Consider the following 23,477-nt stretch of genomic DNA (forward strand, 5'->3'; position numbering starts at 1 on the left):
TGAAAAACAAATGGTCCTCATGTTGTATTACTGATCCAAATGAAGCCATGAAGGGCAGTAAAAATACAAACTTGACTGAATGGATCTTCTAATAAATCATGAGAACAGAATCCGATGATGGAAAAACAATTTAAATGCATTGAGTGTTAGCAATTCAATGAAATAACCAATTGATCCCCCAAAAATCTTTATTTTTTACTATCAAATGTAAGAGTGTAAAAAAAATCTTTACACATCCTCCAAGTGTGTTATGTCAACCAGTAGTATAGGACTGACTTTCTTCACACAGATGTATTGCTACATGTTTCACCTACACAACACTAGGCTATAATCATATTCAAGAGTATTGCTTCAAAACAAGACTGGAGTCAAAGTTCACATTCATTTTATTTTTTTTGGGACACTGAACACAAGTTAGAATAACATTAAAACAACCATCTCATCTATGGTAATGATACCACCATGTGTATCAATGTGTAAATAAATTCCTCATTGTGAGGAAAGAAAACCTTTGAAGGATATACAGTATCTGAAAAACATTCCTAGCCTTCAATATATAACCTAGCCATTAATATGTACAGTTTAACACAACCCTCTAGTTCAGCATTTAATATCCACACAGCTGTCTGAAATTATGCATCCTATCCTAGGTACATTTCACCATGTAATTCCAGTAATAGAGAAGTCCACTGCCATGACATGAATATACAGCTCAAGTTCAAAGCAACCAAGACTTATGTTGCTTTTAAAGTCTGTGTAGACTGGCAAGAGATGAGCCATCAAAGAACAATTACCTCAAAGCATTCGTTATCTGAAGCCCTTAACAGGCAACAAGTTCAGTATTCATTTGGTGGTCACCACAACTGAAAAGAGGACAAGTGAAAAAGGGTATACCAAATGTTATTCCATGTCACAAATTGCATATAACATTTGTAATCGTATTGAAACGTGAAATAATATATCCAAAATAGTGGTAAATTACATAAATATACCCCAATTAAAATAGTTAAATGATGCATGCTTAACGGTATGTCATTATTAAACACCCACTTAAAATAAATTAATATGTGCTCAATGTCAAGGAGAAATTATCCCTTAATGACTAAAACAGCTGATTATAGCATGCCAGACTAATTTACATACACTAACGTTCAAAAGTGTGTGGTCACTTAGAAATGTCCTTGTTTTTAAAAGAAAAGCACTTTTTTTCTCCATTAAAATAAAATTGATCAGAAACACAGTGTAGACATTGTTAATGTTGTAAATGACTATTGTAGCTGGAAACTGCTCATTTTTAATGGAATATCTACAAAGGCCCATTATCAGCAACCATCACTCCTGTGTTCCAATGGCACATTGTGTTCGCTAATCCAAGTTTATCATTTTAAAAAGGCTACTTGATCATTGGAAAACCCTTTTGCAATTATGTTAGCACAGTTGAAAACGGTTTTGCTGATTAAAGAAACAATACAACTGTCCTTCTAAAGACTAGTTGAGTATCTGGAGCATCAGCATTTGTGGTTTCGATTACAGGCTCAAAATGGCCAGAAACAAAGACTTTCTCCTCAACTTCGTCAGTCTCTTGTTCTGAGGAATGAAAGGTTACAATAGTCATTTACAACATTAAAAATGTCTACACTGTGTTTCTGATCAATTTGATGTTATTTTAATGGAGAAAAAAAATTAGCTTTTCTTTAAAAAACAAGGACATTTCTAAGTGAGCCCAAACTTTTGAACGGCAGTGTATATTACAAACAATATACATTATGGTTGTTTTTAGGTTATTTTGCAGACAATCATTTAGTGAATAATTTGCAGTAATATTGCAATTATCATTCACATCCATTTTAAAATAATTGATACTCGTAAGTAATTATGCTCATGTTAGATGGAAAATGTCACAACCACTAATTTACTTCTACATTTTCTGAATCATACTTTTTGATTTGAAGAAATACAATGCAAAGCTCAAAAATATGATTTGGTTAAGAAATAAATCTGAATCAACCTTATCAATTCATGTCTTACCTTAATGATTTGAAATGCTTTTCCAAGGAAGTATTTAAAGTCATATATAAACATATTTGCACATGGTACAATATGACTCAAACTGAGCCCAAGATCAGATTTTTGGCCTTACCTTGTGTGGTATACGGTGATGTAAATCTACCATTTCAGAGACTAGCTTGTCGTGTCTGGTTGTGTCGCGCTGTCTGGGGATCTGTGTCAAAGCATAGGAAAAACACAGCTTTACACTGTTCATAGTTCAAAAGGAACTCACAAGAAGCGTTTTAAAAGGCTGAGCAAAAGGGTAAGCAGGCAAGCGTTTGGCACTACATATAATTTCAAGGAGAGACATTGAGGGTGGGGGTTGGGTAATATTGTTCTGCAATGATGATAAATTAGTATTACACCGGACATCTACAAGTGCATGGCTCTATTACTACAGGTAATCTAGCCTTTAAGAGGTTTGGGCAGGTAAATGAAAGGTTGCTGGTTCGAACCCCCAACAACTGCCCCCCCATTGCGCCAATGACATGGACGTCAATTAAGGCAGCCCCCCGCACCTCTCTGATTCAGAGGGGTTGGGTTAAATGTAGAACACATTTAGGTTGAATGCATTCAAATTGTGCCACTGACTAGGTATCCCTTCCTTTGCCTTCCCAGCATGGTTCGGCATAGAGTATTTTCTTGAAACTGCACCACATCTACTGTAGTAGTCTAAAATGTCTGACCTCAAATCAACCAGGGCTTGGATGTTTTTGGGTACACTGACCATGACCACAAATGATCTCAAGTAAAAATCCCTGCAATACAATAGATATATAATCTGGCCAATAAGTGCAGGGGAATTTAAATGCAAGCACATGATTTAGATATTTTACAAATTGATATATAGACAGACATTTCATCTCTAGATAGTATCATTGAGGGTTCAACCAATTTTATGGACACTGTATCATGAGGATATTTTTTGCATGGGTTTAGTGTATGAAAGTATATCTCACTGTACAATGAAGCAGTAAAGTGTTCCTTCAGAGTTTGTTGAAGGAACTAACCACCCCAAATGTTTGTTGAAGTCATAAGAGAGTGGAAAGAAAAGGAGGGCAAAAGAGCAGATCATGCAAAATACGAGGAAAGAGAGCTCCTTTGAAAAAAAAAAGAGATTTAATGAAGGAAAGTACTCAGTGCTTTATCTTCAAAAAATAAAACGTATCACATAACAAAACACTCGGAGAGCACGCACCACGTCGCAACCTATTGGTCTTCCTCAGGCAATGCGTTGCGTGCTCACTGAGTGTTTTCTTAAGCCTTTCTTATGTAATCTGTTCTGAATATTTTGAAGATATACCACAGAACATCTTTGTTGTGAGTACTTTACTTCCTTAAAGCTTTATTTTAAATCTCAAAGATTTAAGCTCTTCTTTTTTCTTATTTTGTCAACCCTATTCTTACTATAGAAAGGATACTAAGTTGTTTCCTGGGGCTCGTAATGATAATTTGTCATAAGCAGAGTCAGTAGATATTAGGTGATTGCTTAAGGTTTGAATTAGTAGTATTTGTTTATTTAGAACATGGGGCCAATTGAGCTATATAGATTAGCTCAATACTTAGATGTATATTTTCAATTGAGCGAAAAGCTTCTTGCTCTGTTTGGGAAGAACCAGCACCACTACTTCATGTTGATGGGCTACTTATGCTGGATACTTGAGTCAAGACACCATTGTCATTTTCAAAAAAAGGATTCACTCTATGTGTTCTCAAAGGCATAGGGAGCAAGAGTGTGCCTATAATATGAAGCAGATACGGCTGTAATAACAAATCTGTAAAACAACAACTGGTAGAACTATCAGAGTAAAACTCCCTAAAACAAATAAAGTTTCAAAAGGCCTGCTTACACCAAAGTCACGGTCTTTCGGGTCCCGATACATTTCTTGTTTATGAATACCAAGATGCCTATGATGACACAAACCAAGGTAAGGCATCCCACCAGGAAGGCTATGGAAATGGTTGGGTCTACAGGCAGCAACACGAGCTCATTGCAGCGCACTCCGTGATAGTGCCAGTATTTCCCGACAGGACATCTAAATGTTAAAGAGAAAACAGGATTAGAGTCATCCCTATCAGCTGTTGGTCTTCTACTATGGTGACAATGCATCAAAAAGCCTTTCAGATTGAACAATGCCTCTAGGTACTTTTTTTTTTTACTGCTAGACAACATCAAGAAGAGCTGTTGTCAGTGTTTCAATTTGTAAATGGTGAGTACCACAGGAGGTTGGTGGCATCTTAATTGGGGAGGACAGGTTCATGGTAATGGCTGGAGCGGTATGAGTGGAGTGGTATCAAATACATCAAACATGGTTTGATGCCACTCCATTCGCTCCAGTCCAGCCATTATTATGAGCCGTCCTCCCCTCGGCAGCATCCACTGGTTAGGACCATAGCCATCTCTGTTTGCGTGATCCTTTAGCTCGGTGGTACCTGCAGGTGGCTCCATGGCCCTGGATGATGTCACAAAGGCCCCCGTTGAAGCAGTAGTGTGGCTCCAGGTTACAAATACTCTGGCAGGGCAGGCCATCCGTAGTGCTGTACCCAGGGTCACACAAACACTCAGCCTCCTGGGTCCAACTGTTTACCACACATTGGGAAAACTCATTGCAGGCCAAGAACTTGCAGGGAGTTGCTTGGTCAGCTGAAATGAGTAAGAAGATAAATCATTTGCATTAATTAAATGCTGTCCGCCTGTCTCTCCCTGTTTTGTTCCTTCATTGTCCTCACATGCAAAGGACAAACTAGAGGACACTTTGATTGATATGAATAAAGGCGTCTGCTTTAAATAAGGTGCAGGTGATTCGGTTTCAGCCAGAGAAGTGCTTGTGAGGCTTTATTGGAGAATAATTTTTGACATGATTCGCAGAAGACAAAGCTGTGGCATGCATTCTTTTGACCTTTCCAGATTGAGTGTTCTAGAAGTACAGTATAATTAAGACATGGGACCTCTGGTACGCCATAACTTAGATGGGAGATATCATAGACAGAATCAGCTCCTATCACATAGGAGAGAGGACTTTCTGAGGCCAATATAGAGAGAGATATCTTACCAGGTTCTATGTCCAGGTAGCGACTGTCAATCTCAATGTCTAGTCGTTTAGACGCAGTGTTGCAAAAGTCTTCGAGCACACAGTGCACGGCCTGTGTCACGTTATGTGGCACATCTTTGTCTAATTTCATCTTGCTGTTCACCACAACACTACCATTCCTGAAGTTGAGGATTTCCAATTGCTTAAATCCTGTCAAATTAGATTGCAGATATGGGAGAATCTGGAAAAGAGGGGAAATAACAAATGTAGTATGTATAGAGCACACATTTAATGCTTCGTCAATTTTCTTTTAGTCACATTTGTCTTTCCACTCTCTCATGGTAATTTGACTAATATTTCTGTTGACATTCAAAATTATCTGATTTGATTCACTTTTAGTTTAAATAAACTGATGGCAAACATACCATTTCGATCCGAAATTATTATGGTATTTTGGGACACGGTATGACAATTTGACATACAGTATTTTACATGAAGGTCATCACCAATGCCATCTCCACAAAGGACTAGTGAATTAAATCTGGCTCCTGGGAGCATAAAAGTTCAATTTAATGTTTTATTAAAAAGTTCCACTTTTGTCTCTCATTTGACCATTTCATTTCAAACAAAACTGCACATCTGTTTCCTCCCAGGACCAAGATTTGGAGAACATTATCTGGAACACGTCAAAAGCTGTAGAGGACCACACAGTCTGCCAGTTCTACATCTATACAGGTTGTAACTGAGCAGTTGTATTCAGGTCAGGGTTTTTTTAACTGATAAAATGCATGTATACATAATCTCATTCATCACAATAATTAAATCCTGCAAATTACAAGGAAATTATCAACATTACCAAATGTAGCACAAAACCCAGCATTAGTTAGCAACTATTATGTAAGGTGTTATGGACAGTCAAGCAGTGTTCGTTCCACGTTAAAAGAGAAAAAAGGTTCAAATATAAGAAAGAGAATGCAAGGCCATTGAGACCTGTACAACAACCAATCTGTTCAAGAAACAAATACAAAAACCAGGAATACAACAGTGCAAGTCCACCAGAACAATCTCAAATCCGTCAAGCTCTGTATTTTAGCCAAATCTACGGAATCTCCATTTATCATGTCCATTTCTAAAACGTGATTGGCAATTTTTTTAAATGTCCCTGACTGCCAGCGAGAATAAGACTGAGCATTGCTATTATAGCTGCGAACTCAGTCTTCAAGAGTAAGGCACCTGTGTTTAGACAAGTAACTGCAGGGAAAACCAATTACTGTGAGGAGAGACCACGGTGCCTTAACTCAACTGTTCCATGCCTGTATACAAAGAGATACGAGGCATTAGGGAGTTCTATCTGATCTGGTTACTCCACTTATCACTGGCAGGCAGAGGCCAGGTCACCATGGGCCTGATACAACCTAATTTACCACACAAACAGAGCACCATGCTCCATACTATGGTAAGGCCTCCAGCAAATGGACTGCTAGACAGGTGCACTTCTCAGACACTGTACATCCATTTGTCTTAACATTTCAAATCAACAAAGTTAGCCATCCTCGCTGTGCTTTCGTCTTAACATCCTGCTTTGCTCAAGCTCGGTCCGTACAGCAATAACCTTGTTTGTTTGAGAAAATAACTGAAAACTGTAGAATACAATATGTCACTAAAATAAAGGTTTTTCTAAATATCAAATTATGTACAGTAACCTACAGAATATAGTCGCATGCAGTATGACAAACCCGCCCTTACTTGTTCAAATGATACAAAGAAGAACCAGTAGATACAAGTGTATCTACTGGTTCTTCTTTGATGTCCTGGTGAACACCCCCTCGTATGACAAAAGGGAAGCAGGGGGCTCTAGGATACATCACAAATGGGTGTGGGGTATGTTTACCCCATATTACTCATCTCATATGTATATACTGTACTCGATACCATCTACTGCATCTTGCCTATGCCGTTCTGTACCATCACTCATTCATATATCTTTATGTACATATTCTTTATCCCTTTACACTTGTGTGTATAAGGTAGTAGTTTTGGAACTGTTAGGTTAGATTACTCGTTGGTTATTACTGCATTGTCGGAACTAGAAGCACAAGCATTTCGCATTAACATCTGCTAACCATGTGTATGTGACAAATGACATTTGATTTGATTTGTTAAATCCACTTCAAATCAATATAGATGAAGGGGAGGAGACAGGTTAATGAAGCCTTTTATGCCTTCAGACAATTGAGACAAGGATTGTGTATGACTGCCATTCCGAGGGTGAATGGGTAAGGCATATTTTTTTTGTCCCTTTCAATGGGGTATGGTAGTAGGTGCCAGGCGCACTGGTTTGTGTGAAGAACTGCAACACTGCTGGGTTTTTTACGTCAAACAGTTTCCCGTGTGTATCCAGAATGGGCCAGCACCCAAGGGGCATCCGGCCAACTTGACACAAATGTGGAAAGCATTGGAGTCAACATGGGCCATCATCCCTGTGGAACGCTTTCAACACCTTGTTGAGTCCATGCCCAAACGAATTGAGGGTGTCCTGAGGGCAATATCAGGAAGGTGCTCCTATTGTTTGGTACACTCAGTGTACATCCCAAGTTCAAGGCTGACGACTTTACATAACTTCGTGTTAAGGCACTTCTTCAAAATACAAGTATATTTCCCAGTGTCAAACTAAATACAAACATCAACAGATATTACCTTCACTGATGTATATCGATGAGTGCAAGTTGGAAGAATCCAAAGATTCAATTGCAATTGGTATGAATTCACATCTCTAAAAGAGCAGAGTTTGTCTTTCATGGGTTTAAGTGATTATAGTTTGTACTAGGCAGGGCTGTCAAACATAGCAATGGTAGAGCTGACTAGGCAGACGTATATAGTGTGACGACGTACCAATTCATTACAACCTACTTGTATTGGGAGAAAAGCTCACTCCCTAAGCACTTGTTCTCTCTTGTGCACTTGAACCAATTGAGTTACCCATGCCATTAGCTGTAACCCTGCCTATATCCTCAAAATATGTACCTAAAATCTCATGCATGCATGTTCGTGCACACTAAAAACACACACAATTGACTGATCTTGAACTAAGCGGATTGAGACCACTAAAAAAAGAGAACTCATGTAGAACATGTGTTGTGCTTGTGCTAACCAGAATTACCTAAAGCCTCTTACTCAGTCAGAAACCCCCTTAGGAAAACATTGCCTATAGTACTGGGACCCCTGATTCAGACCACCCAGGGCTGTCCACATACAGTTAGCTGTAAGGGAGTTTAATAAAGCTCACTCCCATCATGGAACAAAAGATGGAGACTTTCCTGCTTTTGCAATATAAGGCACTTATTCAGTTCATCAAACCATAGGCACAATTAATTCACTACTAGAGTCCTACTCACACATACTGTAAGAAACCAGCATACGACAAAAATACTTTCCTTGACCACAGCGCCTCTTTCAAATGTATGTAGCAAGCTACAGCAAACATGCACACTAGTCAGAATGTATTACAAACATTGTGGAATACAAAGCAAAAGAGCACAAGATAAATAATTATTCCCAGCAAAATTCTAAGCTGTCAACAATAGTTGGATGTACCTAAAAAATAAAATAAAAATCCAGCAAATATTTGGTTCGGGCACTGTTTTTAAACTTTTTAAAGCTGAAATCCACAGCGATAAAACTGCCACGTCCGTTTGGGATATTACAACAAAGACGCTACTGTAAACAACGAACACAGATTTTTTTTCCCCTAGGTCATCACTGCACATCACTGCATGCGAGATAGAGGTGTTAAAAAAAAAATGTACCACGATGCTGGATGCTAATTTCCTCAAAAACAAAAACAATAACAAATGGACCTGCGACGCGGCCAGTGGCACAAGGTCCTTTGCTGTTGTTCTGGGATTGATCTGCACTTTTCGCACCAAAGTACGTTCATCTCTAGGAGACAGAACGCATCTCCTTCCTGAGCGGTATGACAGCTGCGTTGTCCCATGGTGTTTATACTTGCGTACTATTGTTTGTACAGATGAATGTGGTACCTTCAGGCGTTTGGCAATTGCTTCCAAGGATGAACCAGACTTGTGGAAGTCTCCAATTTTTCTCTGAGGGCTTGGCTGATTTCTTTTGATTGTCCCATGATGTCAGCTTGTCAAGCAAAGAGGGCACTGAGTTTGAAGGTAGGCCTTCAAAAACATCCACAGGTACACCTCCAATTGACTCAAATGATGTCAGTTAGCCTATCAGAAGCTTCTAAAGTCATGACATCATTTTCTGGAATTTTCCAAGCTGTTTAAAGGCACAGTCAATTTAGTGTATGTAAACTTCTGACCCAATGGAATTGTGATACAGTGAAATAAGTGAAATAATGTGTCTCTAAACAATTGTTGGAAAAATTAAAGTAGATGTCCTAACCGACTTGCCAAAACTATAGTTTGTTAACAAGAAATATGTGGAGTGTTGAAAAATGAGTTTTAATGACACCAACCTAAGTGTATGTAAACTTCCGACTTCAACTGTATGTACAGAAAATATAGAAAATAGATAGGTCATGCTCTCTCTGAGGCTTGGAAGATGTATTTCCAATATGGAAATACTGATATTGAAGCTAACGTTCTCTGTCTTCCAGTCCCCGATTATTGGCTCCAGGATTTGGTGAGTGTCTGGGCTCAGAGAAATGGTTCTAAGTAAAAACCAAATGTAGCCAGATTTTATATGGACAGGACTTCTGATGAACTGTGAGAACTTCCACCAATGCATTAAGATATAGCACCAGTGAGGATAAAGCTAACCGTGTGCGTCCCAGTTGAAACAGTTTTGACATATATTATGACAGTGTTTTGGTGTTTGGCAGGCTTTTTTGGGGCTGTTTGAGCACACCCTATTTTTTCTTGAGACATGCCGAAGTTTGGTCGCTGAAGTCTACGCCCATTCATCATGATTGGTCAACAGTAGACAATCTTCAATTAAGTGTTTGTTGTTATTCAACGAGAGACGATAAGTTTTGGTTCCGGTCCGGTCCAGGTTCCGGTACAGGAAAAAGATGGCAGAATTGGATGCTGAGTTTGAATCAAGCAGCGGGTCAAGCAAAGTTGGTGAAGACGAATGTTCTCAATGGACAACAGTGGTTGCAAAAACTGGAACAAAAAGGAAATTGTTACACATTACCTCTACTCTAAAATGGGAGTGGAGGATATGTGTATGATTCATAATGAATCGCTTCTTGTTGGGATGTGTTTGTCGAGTAAAGATGGATATGTGGGAAACCCATTTCAGGTGTCGAAAATGCTGAAGTATGCGCTGGGAAACGTGGAGTCTGTCAGAGTGACCAGTCTTATTTTGATGAAGAAAACTTCCTGGTGTGGTTGGTACCCGGCGTCTGACCCGCTGGGTGAATGGAGAAAAATAATCAAGTCTGTCAGTCCTGTTGTTTTTTGATAAAGAGCAAATACCTACGCATGTGAAGCATGGTTTCGTCGTATACGCTGTAAGAGCTTTCGTTCTCAAACCATTGTAGTGTAAGAATTGTGAAAGATTTGGCCACGTTTCAAGTGTGTGCAGACAGACAGAATATATTGAAGAATGGTGTGTAAAAGCAATTGTGGTGGGGATCATGATTCCGAGTTCCTGGAGTGCCCTGTAAGGATGAAGGAGATTGAGGTGGAAAAAGTTAGAGCGGTCAATTGAATCTCCTTTTCAATTGAACCTTTATTTAACTATGCAAGTCAGTTAAGAGCAAATTCTTATTTTACAGTGACGGCCTACACCGGGCAAACCCTCCCATAGCGACGCTGGGTCAATTGTGTGCCGCCCTATGGGACTACCGATCACGGCCGGTTGTGATACAGCCCAGGATCGAACCAGGGTCTGTAGTAATGCCTCGCGCACTCAGGAGGCCATCTCCTATGTGGAGGCGATTAAAATAATTGAAAAAACAAGTGATGCTAGTGAAGATATGGTAGTGGATGCATCACAGCCTGTATTAAATGTTTGCTGCCAGTCAAAAGATATCCTGTGTGATAAAAAGGTGGATTTTGTGGCATTCATTGCCACAGTTATAAACTGTACGGCACAAGTCTCAAAGAGGTCTAAGAAACTGGACATTATTGTGGCAGAAAAGTTGTTGGGACTTAAGGATTTTACATCTGAAGACTTGTAAGGGGTACTGTCGCTGGAAGACCCGCCCTCCCAGGTTCCCCTTGAACCTGTGTCGGGATCAGATCTGGTTTATTTTTTAACAGAAATGTTGTTTTATTTAGTTTATTTATTTATTTTTTGGTAGTTTAGAAGTTTTTGGGGGGATTTTTGTTACATTTTTGGGAATCCTGTTTCCGTCCTATTTTGAGGAACTGTTATGGCTATGTTGTTGTACGGCGTCTCATGAGGGACAAACAGCAATTTGTATTTTTAATGGAGTATGCAAGGCATAGACGTTCGCTTCGCCTAGCCGAGTTCTGCTAGGAGCAAACCGAACCTAGTATGCAGACTAGAGGTCGACCGATTACAGACATGGCCGATTAATTAGGGCAGATTTCAAGTTTTCATAACAATCGGTAATCAGACTTTTTGGACACCAATTATGGCCGATTACATTGCAATCCATGAGGAAACTGCGTGGCAGGCTGACCACCTGTTACGCAAGTGCAGCGTCAAAAGGACCTTGTGGCTGCAATGAGCCAAGGTAAGTTGCTGGCTGCATTAAACTTATCTTATCTTATAAAAAAACATCAATCTTCACATAATCACTAGTTAACTACACATGGTTGATGATATTACTAGGTTAACTAGCTTGTCCTGCGTTGCATAAATTAACAGGCACTGCATTGATTGTATCATCGAATCACAGCCTAATTCAACTTCGCAAAACGGGTGATGATTTAACAAAAGCGCATTCGCTGCACAAATGTACCTAACCATAAACATCAATGCCTTTCTTAAATTAATACACAGAAGTATATTTTTTAAAACCAACATATTTAGTTAAAATAAATGCATGTTAGCAGGCAATATTAACTAGGGAAATTGTGTCACTTCTCTTGCATTCAGTGCAAGCAGAGTCAGGGTGTATGCAAAAGTTTGGGCCTTCTGGATCATTGCGAACTGTGTTTCTTCCAAACAAAGACCGTAATTAGTTTGCCAGAATTTTACATAAATATGACATAACATTGAAGGTTGTGCAATGTAACAGCACTTAGGGTTGCCACCCGTTCGACAAAATACGGAGTGGATTCATATTTCCCTGAAAGAATAAACGTCTTGTTTTCTAAATGATAGTTTCCGGATTTGACCATATTAATGACCAAAGGCTCGTATTTCTGTGTGTTTATTATAATTAAGTCTATGATTTGATATTTGATAGGGCAGTCTGACTGAGCGATGGTAGGCAGCAGCAGGCTCGTAAGCATTCATTCAAACAGCACTTTACTGCGTTTGCGAGCAGCTCTTAGTAATGTTTGAGGCACAGCGCCATTTATGACTTGAAGCCTATCAACTCCCGAGATTAAGCTGGCAATACTAAAGTGCCTATAATAACATCCAATAGTCAAAGGTATATGAAATAGAAATGCTATGGAGAGAAATAGTCTAAGTTTCACAATTCCTATAATAACTACAACCTAAAACTTCTTAACTGGGAATATTGAGGAACTGGGAATATTGAACCACCATCTTTCATGTGTTCTCATGTTCTGAGCGAGAAACTTAAACGTTAGCTTTTTTACATGGCACATATTGCACTTTTACTTACTTCTCCAACACTGTGTTTTTGCATTATTTAAACCAAATTGAACATGTTTCATTATTTATTTGAGACTAATTAGATTTTATTTATGTATTATATTGAGGTAAAATGAAAGGGTTCATTCAGTATTTTACTAGGTAAGTCAGTTAAGAACAAATTCTTATTTTCAATGACAGCCTTGTTCAGGGGCAGATTGACAGATTTGTACCTTGTCAGCTTGGGGATTTGATCTTGCAACCTTTCGGTTAATAGTCCAATGCTCTAACCACTAGGCTATGCTGCCGCCACATTGCTTTACTTGTCATTATTACAAATGTACACTGCTCAAAAAAATAAAGGGAACACTTAAACAACACAATGTAACTCCAAGTCAATCACACTTTTGTGAAATCAAACTGTCCACTTAGGAAGCAACACTGATTGACAATAAATTTCACATGCTGTTGTGCAATTGGAATAGACAACAGGTGGAAATTATAGGCAATTTGCAAGACACCCCCAATAAAGGAGTGGATCTGAAGGTGGCGCCGACAGAGATGGCCGCCTCGCTTCGCGTTCCTAGGAAACTATGCAGTTTTTAGTTTTTTTACGTGTTATTTCTTACATTAGTACCCCAGGTTAGGTTTCATTACATACAGTCGAGAAGAACTACTGAATATAAGATCAGCGTCAACTCACCATCAGTACGACCAAGAATATGTTTTTCGCGACGCGGATCCTGTGTTCTGCCTTACAAACAGGACAACGGAATGGATCGCATGCAGCGACCCAAAAAAACGACTCTGAAAAAGAGGGAAACGCGGCGGTCTTCTGGTCAGACTACGGAGACGAGCACACCGTGCACCACTCCCTAGCATTCTTCTTGCCAATGTCCAGTCTCTAGACAACAAGGTTGATGAAATCCGAGCAAGGGTAGCATTCCAGAGGGTCATCAGAGACTGTAACGTTCTGTGCTTCACGGAAACATGGCTCACTGGAGAGACGCTATCCGAAGCGGTGCAGCCAGCTGGTTTCTCCACGCATCGCACCGACAGAAACAAACACCTTTCTGGTAAGAAGAGGGGCGGGGCCGTATGCCTTATGACTAACGAGACATGGTGTGATGAAAGAAACATACAGGAACTCAAATCCTTCTGTTCACCTGATTTAGAATTCCTCACAATCAAATGTAGACCGCATTATCTACCAAGAGAATTCTCTTCGATTATAATCACAGCCGTATATATCCCCCAAGCAGACACATCGATGGCTCTGAACAAACTTTATTTAACTCTTTGCAAACTGGAAACCATTTATCCGGAGGCTGCATTCATTGTAGCTGGGGATTTTAACAAGGCTAATCTGAAAACAAGACTCCCTAAATTTTATCAGCATATCGATTGCGCAACCAGGGGTGGAAAACCTTGGATCATTGTAACTCTAACTTCCGCGACGCATATAAGGCCCTGCCCCGCCCCCTTTCCGAAAAGCTGACCACGACTCCGTTTTGCTGATCCCTGCCTACAGACAGAAACTAAAACTAGAGGCTCCCACGCTGAGGTCTGTCCAACACTGGTCTGACCAAGCTGACTCCACACTCCAAGACTGCTTCCAGCACGTGGACTGGAATATGTTTCGATTGCGTCAGATAACAAATTGACGAATACGCTGATTCGGTGTGCGAGTTCATTAGAACGTCCGTTGAAGATGTCGTTCCCATAGCAACGATTAAAACATTCCCTAACCAGAAACCGTGGATTGATGGCAGCATTCGCGTGAAACTGAAAGCGCGAACCACTGCTTTTAATCAGGGCAAGGTGTCTGGTAACATGACCGAATACAAACAGTGCAGCTATTCCCTCCGCAAGGCTATCAAACAAGCTAAGCGTCAGACAGAGACAAAGTAGAATCTCAATTCAACGGCTCAGACACAAGAGGCATGTGGCAGGGTCTACAGTCAATCACGGACTACAGGAAGAAATCCAGCCCAGTCACGGACCAGGATGTCTTGCTCCCAGGCAGACTAAATAACTTTTTTGCCCGCTTTGAGGACAATACAGTGCCACTGACACGGCCTGCAACGAAAACATGCGGTCTCTCCTTCACTGCAGCCGAGGTGAGTAAGACATTTAAACGTGTTAACCCTCTCAAGGCTGCAGGCCCAGACGGCATCCCCAGCCGCGCCCTCAGAGCATGCGCAGACCAGCTGGCCGGTGTGTTTACGGACATATTCAATCAATCCCTATACCAGTCTGCTGTTCCCACATGCTTCAAGAGGGCCACCATTGTTCCTGTTCCCAAGAAAGCTAAGGTAACTGAGCTAAACGACTACCGCCCCGTAGCACTCACTTCCGTCATCATGAAGTGCTTTGAGAGACTAGTCAAGGACCATATCACCTCCACCCTACCTGACACCCTAGACCCACTCCAATTTGCTTACCGCCCAAATTGGTCCACAGACGATGCAATCTCAACCGCACTGCACACTGCCCTAACCCATCTGGACAAGAGGAATACCTATGTGAGAATGCTGTTCATCGACTACAGCTCGGCATTCAACACCATAGTACCTCCAAGCTCGTCATCAAGCTCGAGACCCTGGGTCTCGACCCCGCCCTGTGCAACTGGGTACTGGACTTCCTGACGGGCCGCCCCCAGGTGGTGAGGGTAGGTAACAACATCTCCTCCCCTCTGATCCTCAACACTGGGGCCCCACAAGGGTGCGTTCTGAGCCCTCTCCTGTACTCCCTGTTCATCCACGACTGTGGCCATGCACGCCTCCAACTCAATCATCAAGTTTGCGGACGACACAACAGTGGTAGGCTTGATTACCAACAACGACAAGGTGGCCTACAGGGAGGAGGTGAGGGCCCTCGGAGTGTGGTGTCAGGAAAATAACCTCACACTCAACGTCAACAAAACTAAGGAGATGATTGTGGACTTCAGGAAACAGCAGAGGGAACACCCCTATCCACATCTATGGAACAGTAGTGGAGAGGGTAGCAAGTTTTAAGTTCCTCGGCATACACATCACAGACAAACTGAATTGGTCCACTCACACAGACAGCATCGTGAAGAAGGCGCAGCAGCGCCTCTTCAACCTCAGGAGGCTGAAGAAATTTGGCTTGTCACCAAAAGCACTCACAAACTTCTACAGATGCACAATCGAGCATCCTGGCGGGCTGTATCACCGCCTGGTACGGCAACTGCTCCGCCCTCAACCGTAAGGCTCTCCAGAGGGTAGTGAGGTCTGCACAACGCATCACCGGGGCAAACTACCTACCCTCCAGGACACCTACACCACCCGATGTTACAGGAAGGCCATAAAGATCATCAAGGACATCAACCACCCGAGCCACTGCCTGTTCACCCCGCTATCATCCAGAAGGCGAGGTCAGTACAGGTGCATCAAAGCTGGGACCGAGAGACTGAAAAACAGCTTCTATCTCAAGGCCATCAGACTGTTAAACAGCCACCACTAACATTGAGTGGCCGCTGCCAACACACTGACACTGACTCAACTCCAGCCACTTTAATAATGGGAATTGATGGGAATGATGTAAATATATCACTAGCCACTTTAAACAATGCTACCTTATATAATGTTACTTACCCTACATTATTCATCTCATATGCGTATATACTGTACTCTATATCATCGACTGCATCCTTATGTAATGCATGTATCACTAGCCACTTTAACTATGCCACTTTGTTTACATACTCATCTTATATGTATATACTGTACTTGATACCATCTACTGTATCTTGCCTATGCTGCTCTGTACCATCACTCATTCATATATCCTTATGTACATATTCTTTATCCCCTTACACTGTGTATAAGACAGTAGTTTAGGAATTGTTAGTTAGATTACTTGTTGGTTATTACTGCATTGTCGGAACTAGAAGCACAAGCATTTCGCTACACTCGCATTAACATCTGCTAACCATGTGTATGTGACAAATATATTTGATTTGATTTGATTTGACCACAGACCACTTCTCAGTTCCTATGCTTCCTGGCTGATGTTTTGGTCACTTTTGAATGCTGGCGGTGCTTTCACTCTAGTGGTAGCATGAGACGGAGTCTACAACCCACACACGTGTCTCAGGTAGTGCAGCTCATCCAGGATGGGACATCAATGCGAGCTATGGCAAGAAGGTTTGCTGTGTCTGTCAGCGTAGTGTCCAGAGCATGGAGGCGCTACCAGGAGACAGGCCAGTACATCAGGAGACGTGGAGGAGGCCGTAGGAAGGCAACAACCCAGCAGCAGGACCGCTACCTCCGCCTTTCTGCAAGGAGGAGCAGGAGGAGCACTGCCAGAGCCCTGCAAAATGACCTCCAGCAGGCCACAAATGTACATGTGTCTGCTCAAATGGTCAGAAACAGACTCCATGAGGGTGGTATGAGGGCCCGTCGTCCACAGGTGGGGGTTGTGCTTACAGCCCAACACCGTGCAGGACATTTGGCATTTGCTAGAGAACACCAAGAATAGCAAATTCGCCCCTGGCGCCCTGTGCTCTTCACAGATGAAAGCAGGTTCACACTGAGCACATGTGACAGTCTGGAGACACCGTGGAGAACGTTCTGCTGCCTGCAACATCCTCCAGCATGACCGGTTTAGCGGTGGGTCAGTCATGGTGTGGGGTGGCATTTCTTTGGGGGGCCGCACAGCCCCCCATGTGCTCGCCAGAGGTAGCCTGACTGCCATTAGGTACCGAGATGAGATCCTCAGACCCCTTGTGAGACCATATGCTGGTGGGGTTGGCCCTGGGTTCCTCCTAATGCAAGACAATGCTAGACCTCATGTGGCTGGAGTGTGTCAGCAGTTCCAGCAAGAGGAAGGCATTGATGCTATGAACTGGCCCGCCCGTTCCCCAGACCTGAATCCAATTGAGCACATCTGGGACATCATGTCTCGCTCCATCCACCAACGCCACGTTGCACCACAGACTGTGCAGGAGTTGGCGGATGCTTTAGTCCAGGTCTGGGAGGAGATCCCTCAGGAGACCATCCGCCACCTCATCAGGAGAATGCCCAGGCGTTGTAGGGAGGTCATACAGGCACGTGGAGGCCACACACACTACTGAGCCTCATTTTGACTTGTTTTAAGGACATTACATCAAAGTTGGATCAGCCTGTAGTGTGGTTTTCCACTTTAATTTTGAGTGTGACTCCAAATCCAGACCTCCATGGGTTGATACATTTGATTTCCATTGATAATTTTTGTGTGATTTTGTTGTCAGCACATTCAACTATGTAAAGAAAAAAGTATTTAATAAGAATATTTCATTCAGATCTAGGATGTGTTATTTTAGTGTTCCCTTTATTTTTTTGAGCAGTGTATATAAAAATTGGCTATTTTTGGTATCGGCATTGAAAAATCATAATCGGTTGACCTCTAATGCAGACGCCTTAAGGCTTACATCACTTGTCTATGTTACAAAATAGCCTCTTGTCACTTGGGGCTACTCAAATCTTTAGTTCTTACTGAGGTGTCACTTCAAACCACATCCAATCATTACTTACTGCACAATTAGATTATCAAACAGTTTGGAGCTAAAAATACAGGTATGACAACAAGGCATGCAGAAACATAATATCGAGCACAAAATTGTATCTACCTACCAGCTCAAGAAAAGTATTCTCCAATGACCTGTACTCAGGAGAGCTCTTGTTGGACAGGTCCTCGGAAAACATCATGTTAGTGACTCGCAAACTAAAGAAAACCACCATCTCTTTGTCCTTTTCAGTAGTGGCCATTAAAGGGGTGCTCATGTGTCTGAGTCCGGGGGCTGCAGTGGACTCAAATGGACCTTCCAATCCACTGACAAACTCATCCAGCGTATCGGCTGCTTCTGTACCGTCCGTTTCTACCATTTCTATGTCTTCTTGCATGTCAGGGTCATCAGTAGACATATCCATGGCCGTCTTAAGTGGTTCCTGTTCTCGGGTGGTGTCCCCACCTTCTGAAGGTCCATGGGCTATAGGGGGAAAAGATGCAGAGGGAATTTCCTCAGGCTCTGCTTGGATGATGTCATCCTCCGATGAAGGCATGGTTTGTGATTTTGTAGCAGTGGTGAATGTTCCGATGGATGCAGGTTCTACGTCTAGAGATGCTGTAGTGGTGATAATTAGATTTTCTCTGTCCAGTTGCTCCTCTAAAGCCGCCTCAGTAGTTGTGGGTCCTTTTAAAGAAAATAAAAAATATCAGAAAATGACATTCAAATCCATTTCAATCAAAAAGATTGAAATTAAAATCAAAAAATGCTCCCATAAATGTTGTCACTCGCGTTATAAGAGGAATGTTACCTTCATCTTCCTCAGGTTCAACAGTTGGGGGGGTTTCCTCATCTACAACATCTTTCTCAGGAGGAAAGGGAGTAATCAATTTTGTGGTAGGCTGTTTCATAACAGACGTTCTTGTAACTGGTGGCCAAACCCAAAGGTAGACTTCTGTCACAGCCACAGTTTCCTCTACATCAAGTGTCTCCTCAGTGGCAGGCTGTTCCGTAATGGCCGCCATTGTTGCTACTGGTGGCCAAACCCAAAGGTAGTCTTCTTCTGTCGCATCCACAGTCTCCTCTATATCAAGTGTCTCCTCTGTGGCATCCTCTGCAGGCTTCATGTTAATTGTCTCCTCAGTGGCATCCACAGTTTCCTCTACCTCAATCCTCTCCCCTGTAACATCCACTGGAGGCTCCTCTATGCCAAGTGTCTCATCTGTAGCCTCTTCATCAACTGTCTCATCTCTAGCATCCACTACAGTCTCCTCTACTGCTTCTACTGAGGGAGGACCCTCACTAATATCCGTGGGGGGTGTATCTGGGGCTGAGGCAGTGGTAGCCTCAGCAGGAAGAACAATAACTGAGTCACTGAAAGGGACAATGATGTATTCCTCAGGCATGTCTGTAAAAGTCTCAAGATAGTCCTCTCCGACAGCAACAGTTGGGAAAAAACCTTCAGTGTTCCCAACACCCTCCTCTGGCAAGGTTACCAAGGTTGTCGCTTCCAACTCCTCTCTTAGAGAAACAGTGGGATCTGAAGGGGGAAAATGAAAAGTTAGCATTCTCCTCAATGATTATATCCCAATTGACATGAGCTTTAAATGAAGCTTACCAGGTTCAAAACTGAGTGTATGTATTTCCACAGGCAGGGACGTCTCCACGCTTAAGGCCTTGGAAACCATATCTTTCAGTTTGTGTCCATTTGTGTAAACAACTGTCCTTGTTATTGTGCCTGGTTCTATAGTGGAAACTGATTCTTCTTCACGGTCTTCTCCATTCGTCTCAAACACCACAGCATAGCGGACTGACACATCATCAGATCTGTCAACAAAGCAGAGCTTATATTGGAGAAATAGTATGACTTTCTCACAGTATTTCCTATCTTAGTATTTTAGCAAATATAGCAAAGACCAGAGTTTGAAATACCTCTGGCTAATATATCACTGCTTTGTTTTTCCTTTTCTAATGACATATACAGTACACTCTCTGAGCAGTGATGCTATGACTAATGGAGCCTGTTCAATTAAATGAAAGATTTGGCTCACTTCCTAGTACTTTCACATTTTCCCTGAACAACCTACCGAAATTCAACCAACCGAAATCCCAAAACACGAAGATTTTTGAAACCAGGAAGTTTGTCAAAAATGTGAACCATCTGTGGAAAAGAGAGACATCTGATGGTTATGTTTAGCACTCTCTCTGGGGCAGTAATCACTCGAAACAAAATAACATCACGCAATTGGAAACGATGTAGCCAACACAGAGAAAAAGCAAACACAAATAAGTGGCCTGCAGTATAATGTACAATGTACACTGAGTGTACAAAACATTAAGAACACCTTCCTAATATTCCCCCCCTTTTTTTGCTCTCAGAACAGCCTCAATTTGTAGGGGCATGGTCGACAAGGTGTCAAAAGCGTTCCACAAGGATGCTGGCCCATGTTGTCTCCAATGCTTCCCACAGTTGTGTCAAGTAGGCTGGATGTCCTTTGGGTGGTGGACCATTCTTCGCAAACAAGGGAAATTGTTGAGTGTGAAAAACTCAGCAGCATTGCAGATCTTGACGCACTCAAACTGTTGTGCCTGGCACCTACTAACATACCCCCTACAAATGCAATTAAATATTTTCACTTGCCCATTCATTCTCTGAATGGCACACATACACAATCCTTGTCTCAATTGTCTCAAGGTTTAAAAATCCTTCTTTAACCTGTCTCCTCCCCTTCATCTACACTGATTGAAGTTGATTTAACAAGTGACATCAATAAGGGATCATAGCTTTAACCTGGATTCACCTGGTCAGTCTATGTCATGGAAAGAGCAGGTGTTCCTAATGTTTTGTGCACTCAGTATAGATTTGTCACTGTAGAATCCTCTATGCGCTGTCAGGCTTTTGTGAATTTCTTCTTTATCCGGAAGGGGTGCATTTTCTCTAGGAATCATTCATGAGGTTTACACACTTTATCTTTCTGGGGTTACAAATCGAATGCAGTCTTTTGATGTTGCCCAATACATTGCTGGCTTTACCCTTTGTCTACCTTTTTATCCTAAGCTCCTTTAAAGCACAAGCTCATTTGGGATGTTACTGCACATTTCCACTGAGAATTTACCTCAGCGTTTTACCCTAAAGGCTCAGACTTTTCTATTTCCATCAAACCCGGGCTGGACCCTTGTCTCACTGGGCCATGGCTCCGACGGATCTGCTCTGACTTGGAGCCAAACACTGGCAAGTCTAGATGGAAAATCACCATTAGTATTGCTACACTAGCAAAAGGCAGTCATTCAACCTGGACTCAAGGGTAGACATAACATAGTAAACGGAAATCCATGACACTCCAATTAGTATAGGTTATGTTTCGTATGGCATGTATTCATTTGTGGATATCCATTATCCATTTTGTATGATATGTTAGCTAGGTAGCTAATTCTAACGTTAGCTAGGTGGTTATAACATTAGCTAGCCTAGGTGGTTAACGTTACCTGGTTAACGTTGGTTAAATGCTAAAGTTGTCCATAATGACATTTAAACACGCAACCTTTGGGTTGCTAGACGTTCGCAGTTACAGTTGAAGTCGGAAGTTTACATACACTTAGGTTGGAGTCATTAAAACTCGTTTTTCAACCACTCCAGAAATTTCTTGTTAACAAGCTGTAGGTTTGGCAAGTCAGTTAGGACATCTACTTTGTGCATGACAAAAGTCATTTTTCCAACTATTGTTTACAGACAGATTATTTCACTTATAACTCACTGTATCACAATTCCAGTGGGTCAGAAGTTTACATACATGAAGTTGACTGCGCCTTTAAAGAGCTTGGAAAATTCCAGAAAATTATGTCATGGCTTTAGAAGCTTCTGATAGACTAACTGACATCATTTGAGTCAATTGGAGGTGTACTTGTGGATGTTTTTCAAGGACTACCTTCAAACTCTTTGTCTCTTTGCTTGACATCATGGGACAATCTAAAGAAATCAGCCAAAATAAATTGTAGACCTCCACAAGTCTGGTCCATGCTTGGAAGCAATTTCCAAACGCCTGAAGGTACCACGTTCATCTGTACAGACAATAGTATGCAAGTATAAACACCATGGGACAACGCAGCCGTCATACCAATCAGGGAGGAGACGAGTTCTGTCTCCTAGAGATGAACGTACTTTGGTGTGAAAAGTGCAGATCAATCCCAGAACAGAGCAAAGGACCTTGTGAAGATGCTGGAGGAAATTATATCTATATCCACAGGAAAACGAGTCCTATATCAACACAACCTGAAAGGCCGCTCAGCAAGGAAGAAGCCACAGCTCCAAAACCGCCAGGAAGAAAACAGACTATGGTTTGGAACTGCACATGAGGAAAAAGATCGTACCTTTTGGAGAAATGTCCTCTGGTCTGATGAAACAAAATAGTACTGTTTGGCCATAATGACCATCTTTATGTTTGGAGGAAAAAGGGGGAGGCTTGCAAGCCGAAGAACACAATCCCAAACGTGAAGCACGGGGGTGTCAGCATCATGTTGTGGGGGTGCTTTGCTGCAGGAGGGACTGGTGCACTTCACAAAATAGATTGCATCATAAAGTAGGGAAGATTATGTGGATATATTGAAGCAACATCTCACGACATCAGTCAGGATGTTAAAGCTTGGTCGCAAACGGGTCTTCCAATTGGACAAAGACCCCAAGCATACTTCCAAAGTTCTGGCAAAAATGGCTTAAGGACAACAAAGTCAAGGTATTGGAGTGGCCATCACAAAGCCTCAATGACCTCAATCCTATAGAAGATTTGTGGGCAGAACTGAAAAAGCGTGTGCGAGCAAGGAGGCCTTCAAACCTGACTCAGTTACACCAGCTCTGTCAGGAGGAATGGGCCAAAATTCACCCAATTTATTGTGGGAAGCTTGCGGAAGGCTACCTGAAATGTTTGACCGAAGTTAAACAATTTAAAGGCGATGCTGCCAAATACTAACTGAGTGTATGTAAATCTCTGACCCACTGGGAATGTGATGAAATAAATAAAAGCTTAAATAAATAATTCTCTCTACAGTTATTCTGTCATTTCACATTCTTAAATAAAGTGGTGATCCTGACTGAGCTAAGGAAGGGACTTTTTACTAGCTTAAATGTCAGGAATTGTGAAAAACGGAGTTTAAATGTAATTGGCTAAGGTGTATGTAGA

At 41.7% G+C, this 23,477-nt stretch overlaps 2 protein-coding genes across 2 annotated transcripts; both read right to left on the reverse strand.

Moving 5' to 3' along the window:
• Positions 1-368: 368 nt before the first annotated feature.
• LOC118369126 (interphotoreceptor matrix proteoglycan 1-like) lies at positions 369-18,924 on the reverse strand. Its single transcript, XM_052497051.1, has 6 exons — positions 18,431-18,924; positions 5,103-5,322; positions 4,483-4,693; positions 3,900-4,085; positions 2,141-2,221; positions 369-1,587 (listed from the first exon to the last, which is right to left on the reverse strand). Exons 1-5 carry the CDS (start codon positions 18,857-18,859, stop codon positions 2,182-2,184), a joined length of 1,086 nt encoding a protein of 361 aa, XP_052353011.1. The 5' UTR covers positions 18,860-18,924; the 3' UTR covers positions 369-1,587; positions 2,141-2,181.
• A 28-nt stretch (positions 18,925-18,952) lies between these two features.
• LOC127915972 (uncharacterized) lies at positions 18,953-20,088 on the reverse strand. The gene is made up of 2 exons (XM_052497052.1): positions 19,922-20,088; positions 18,953-19,843 (listed from the first exon to the last, which is right to left on the reverse strand). The coding sequence occupies exons 1-2, from the start codon at positions 19,989-19,991 to the stop codon at positions 19,038-19,040; spliced, it is 876 nt and encodes a 291-aa protein (XP_052353012.1). The 5' UTR covers positions 19,992-20,088; the 3' UTR covers positions 18,953-19,037.
• Between the last annotated feature and the right edge of the window lie 3,389 nt (positions 20,089-23,477).

This window comes from Oncorhynchus keta, chromosome 35 (assembly GCF_023373465.1).
Source record: "Oncorhynchus keta strain PuntledgeMale-10-30-2019 chromosome 35, Oket_V2, whole genome shotgun sequence".
NCBI classification, from domain to species: domain Eukaryota; kingdom Metazoa; phylum Chordata; class Actinopteri; order Salmoniformes; family Salmonidae; genus Oncorhynchus; species Oncorhynchus keta.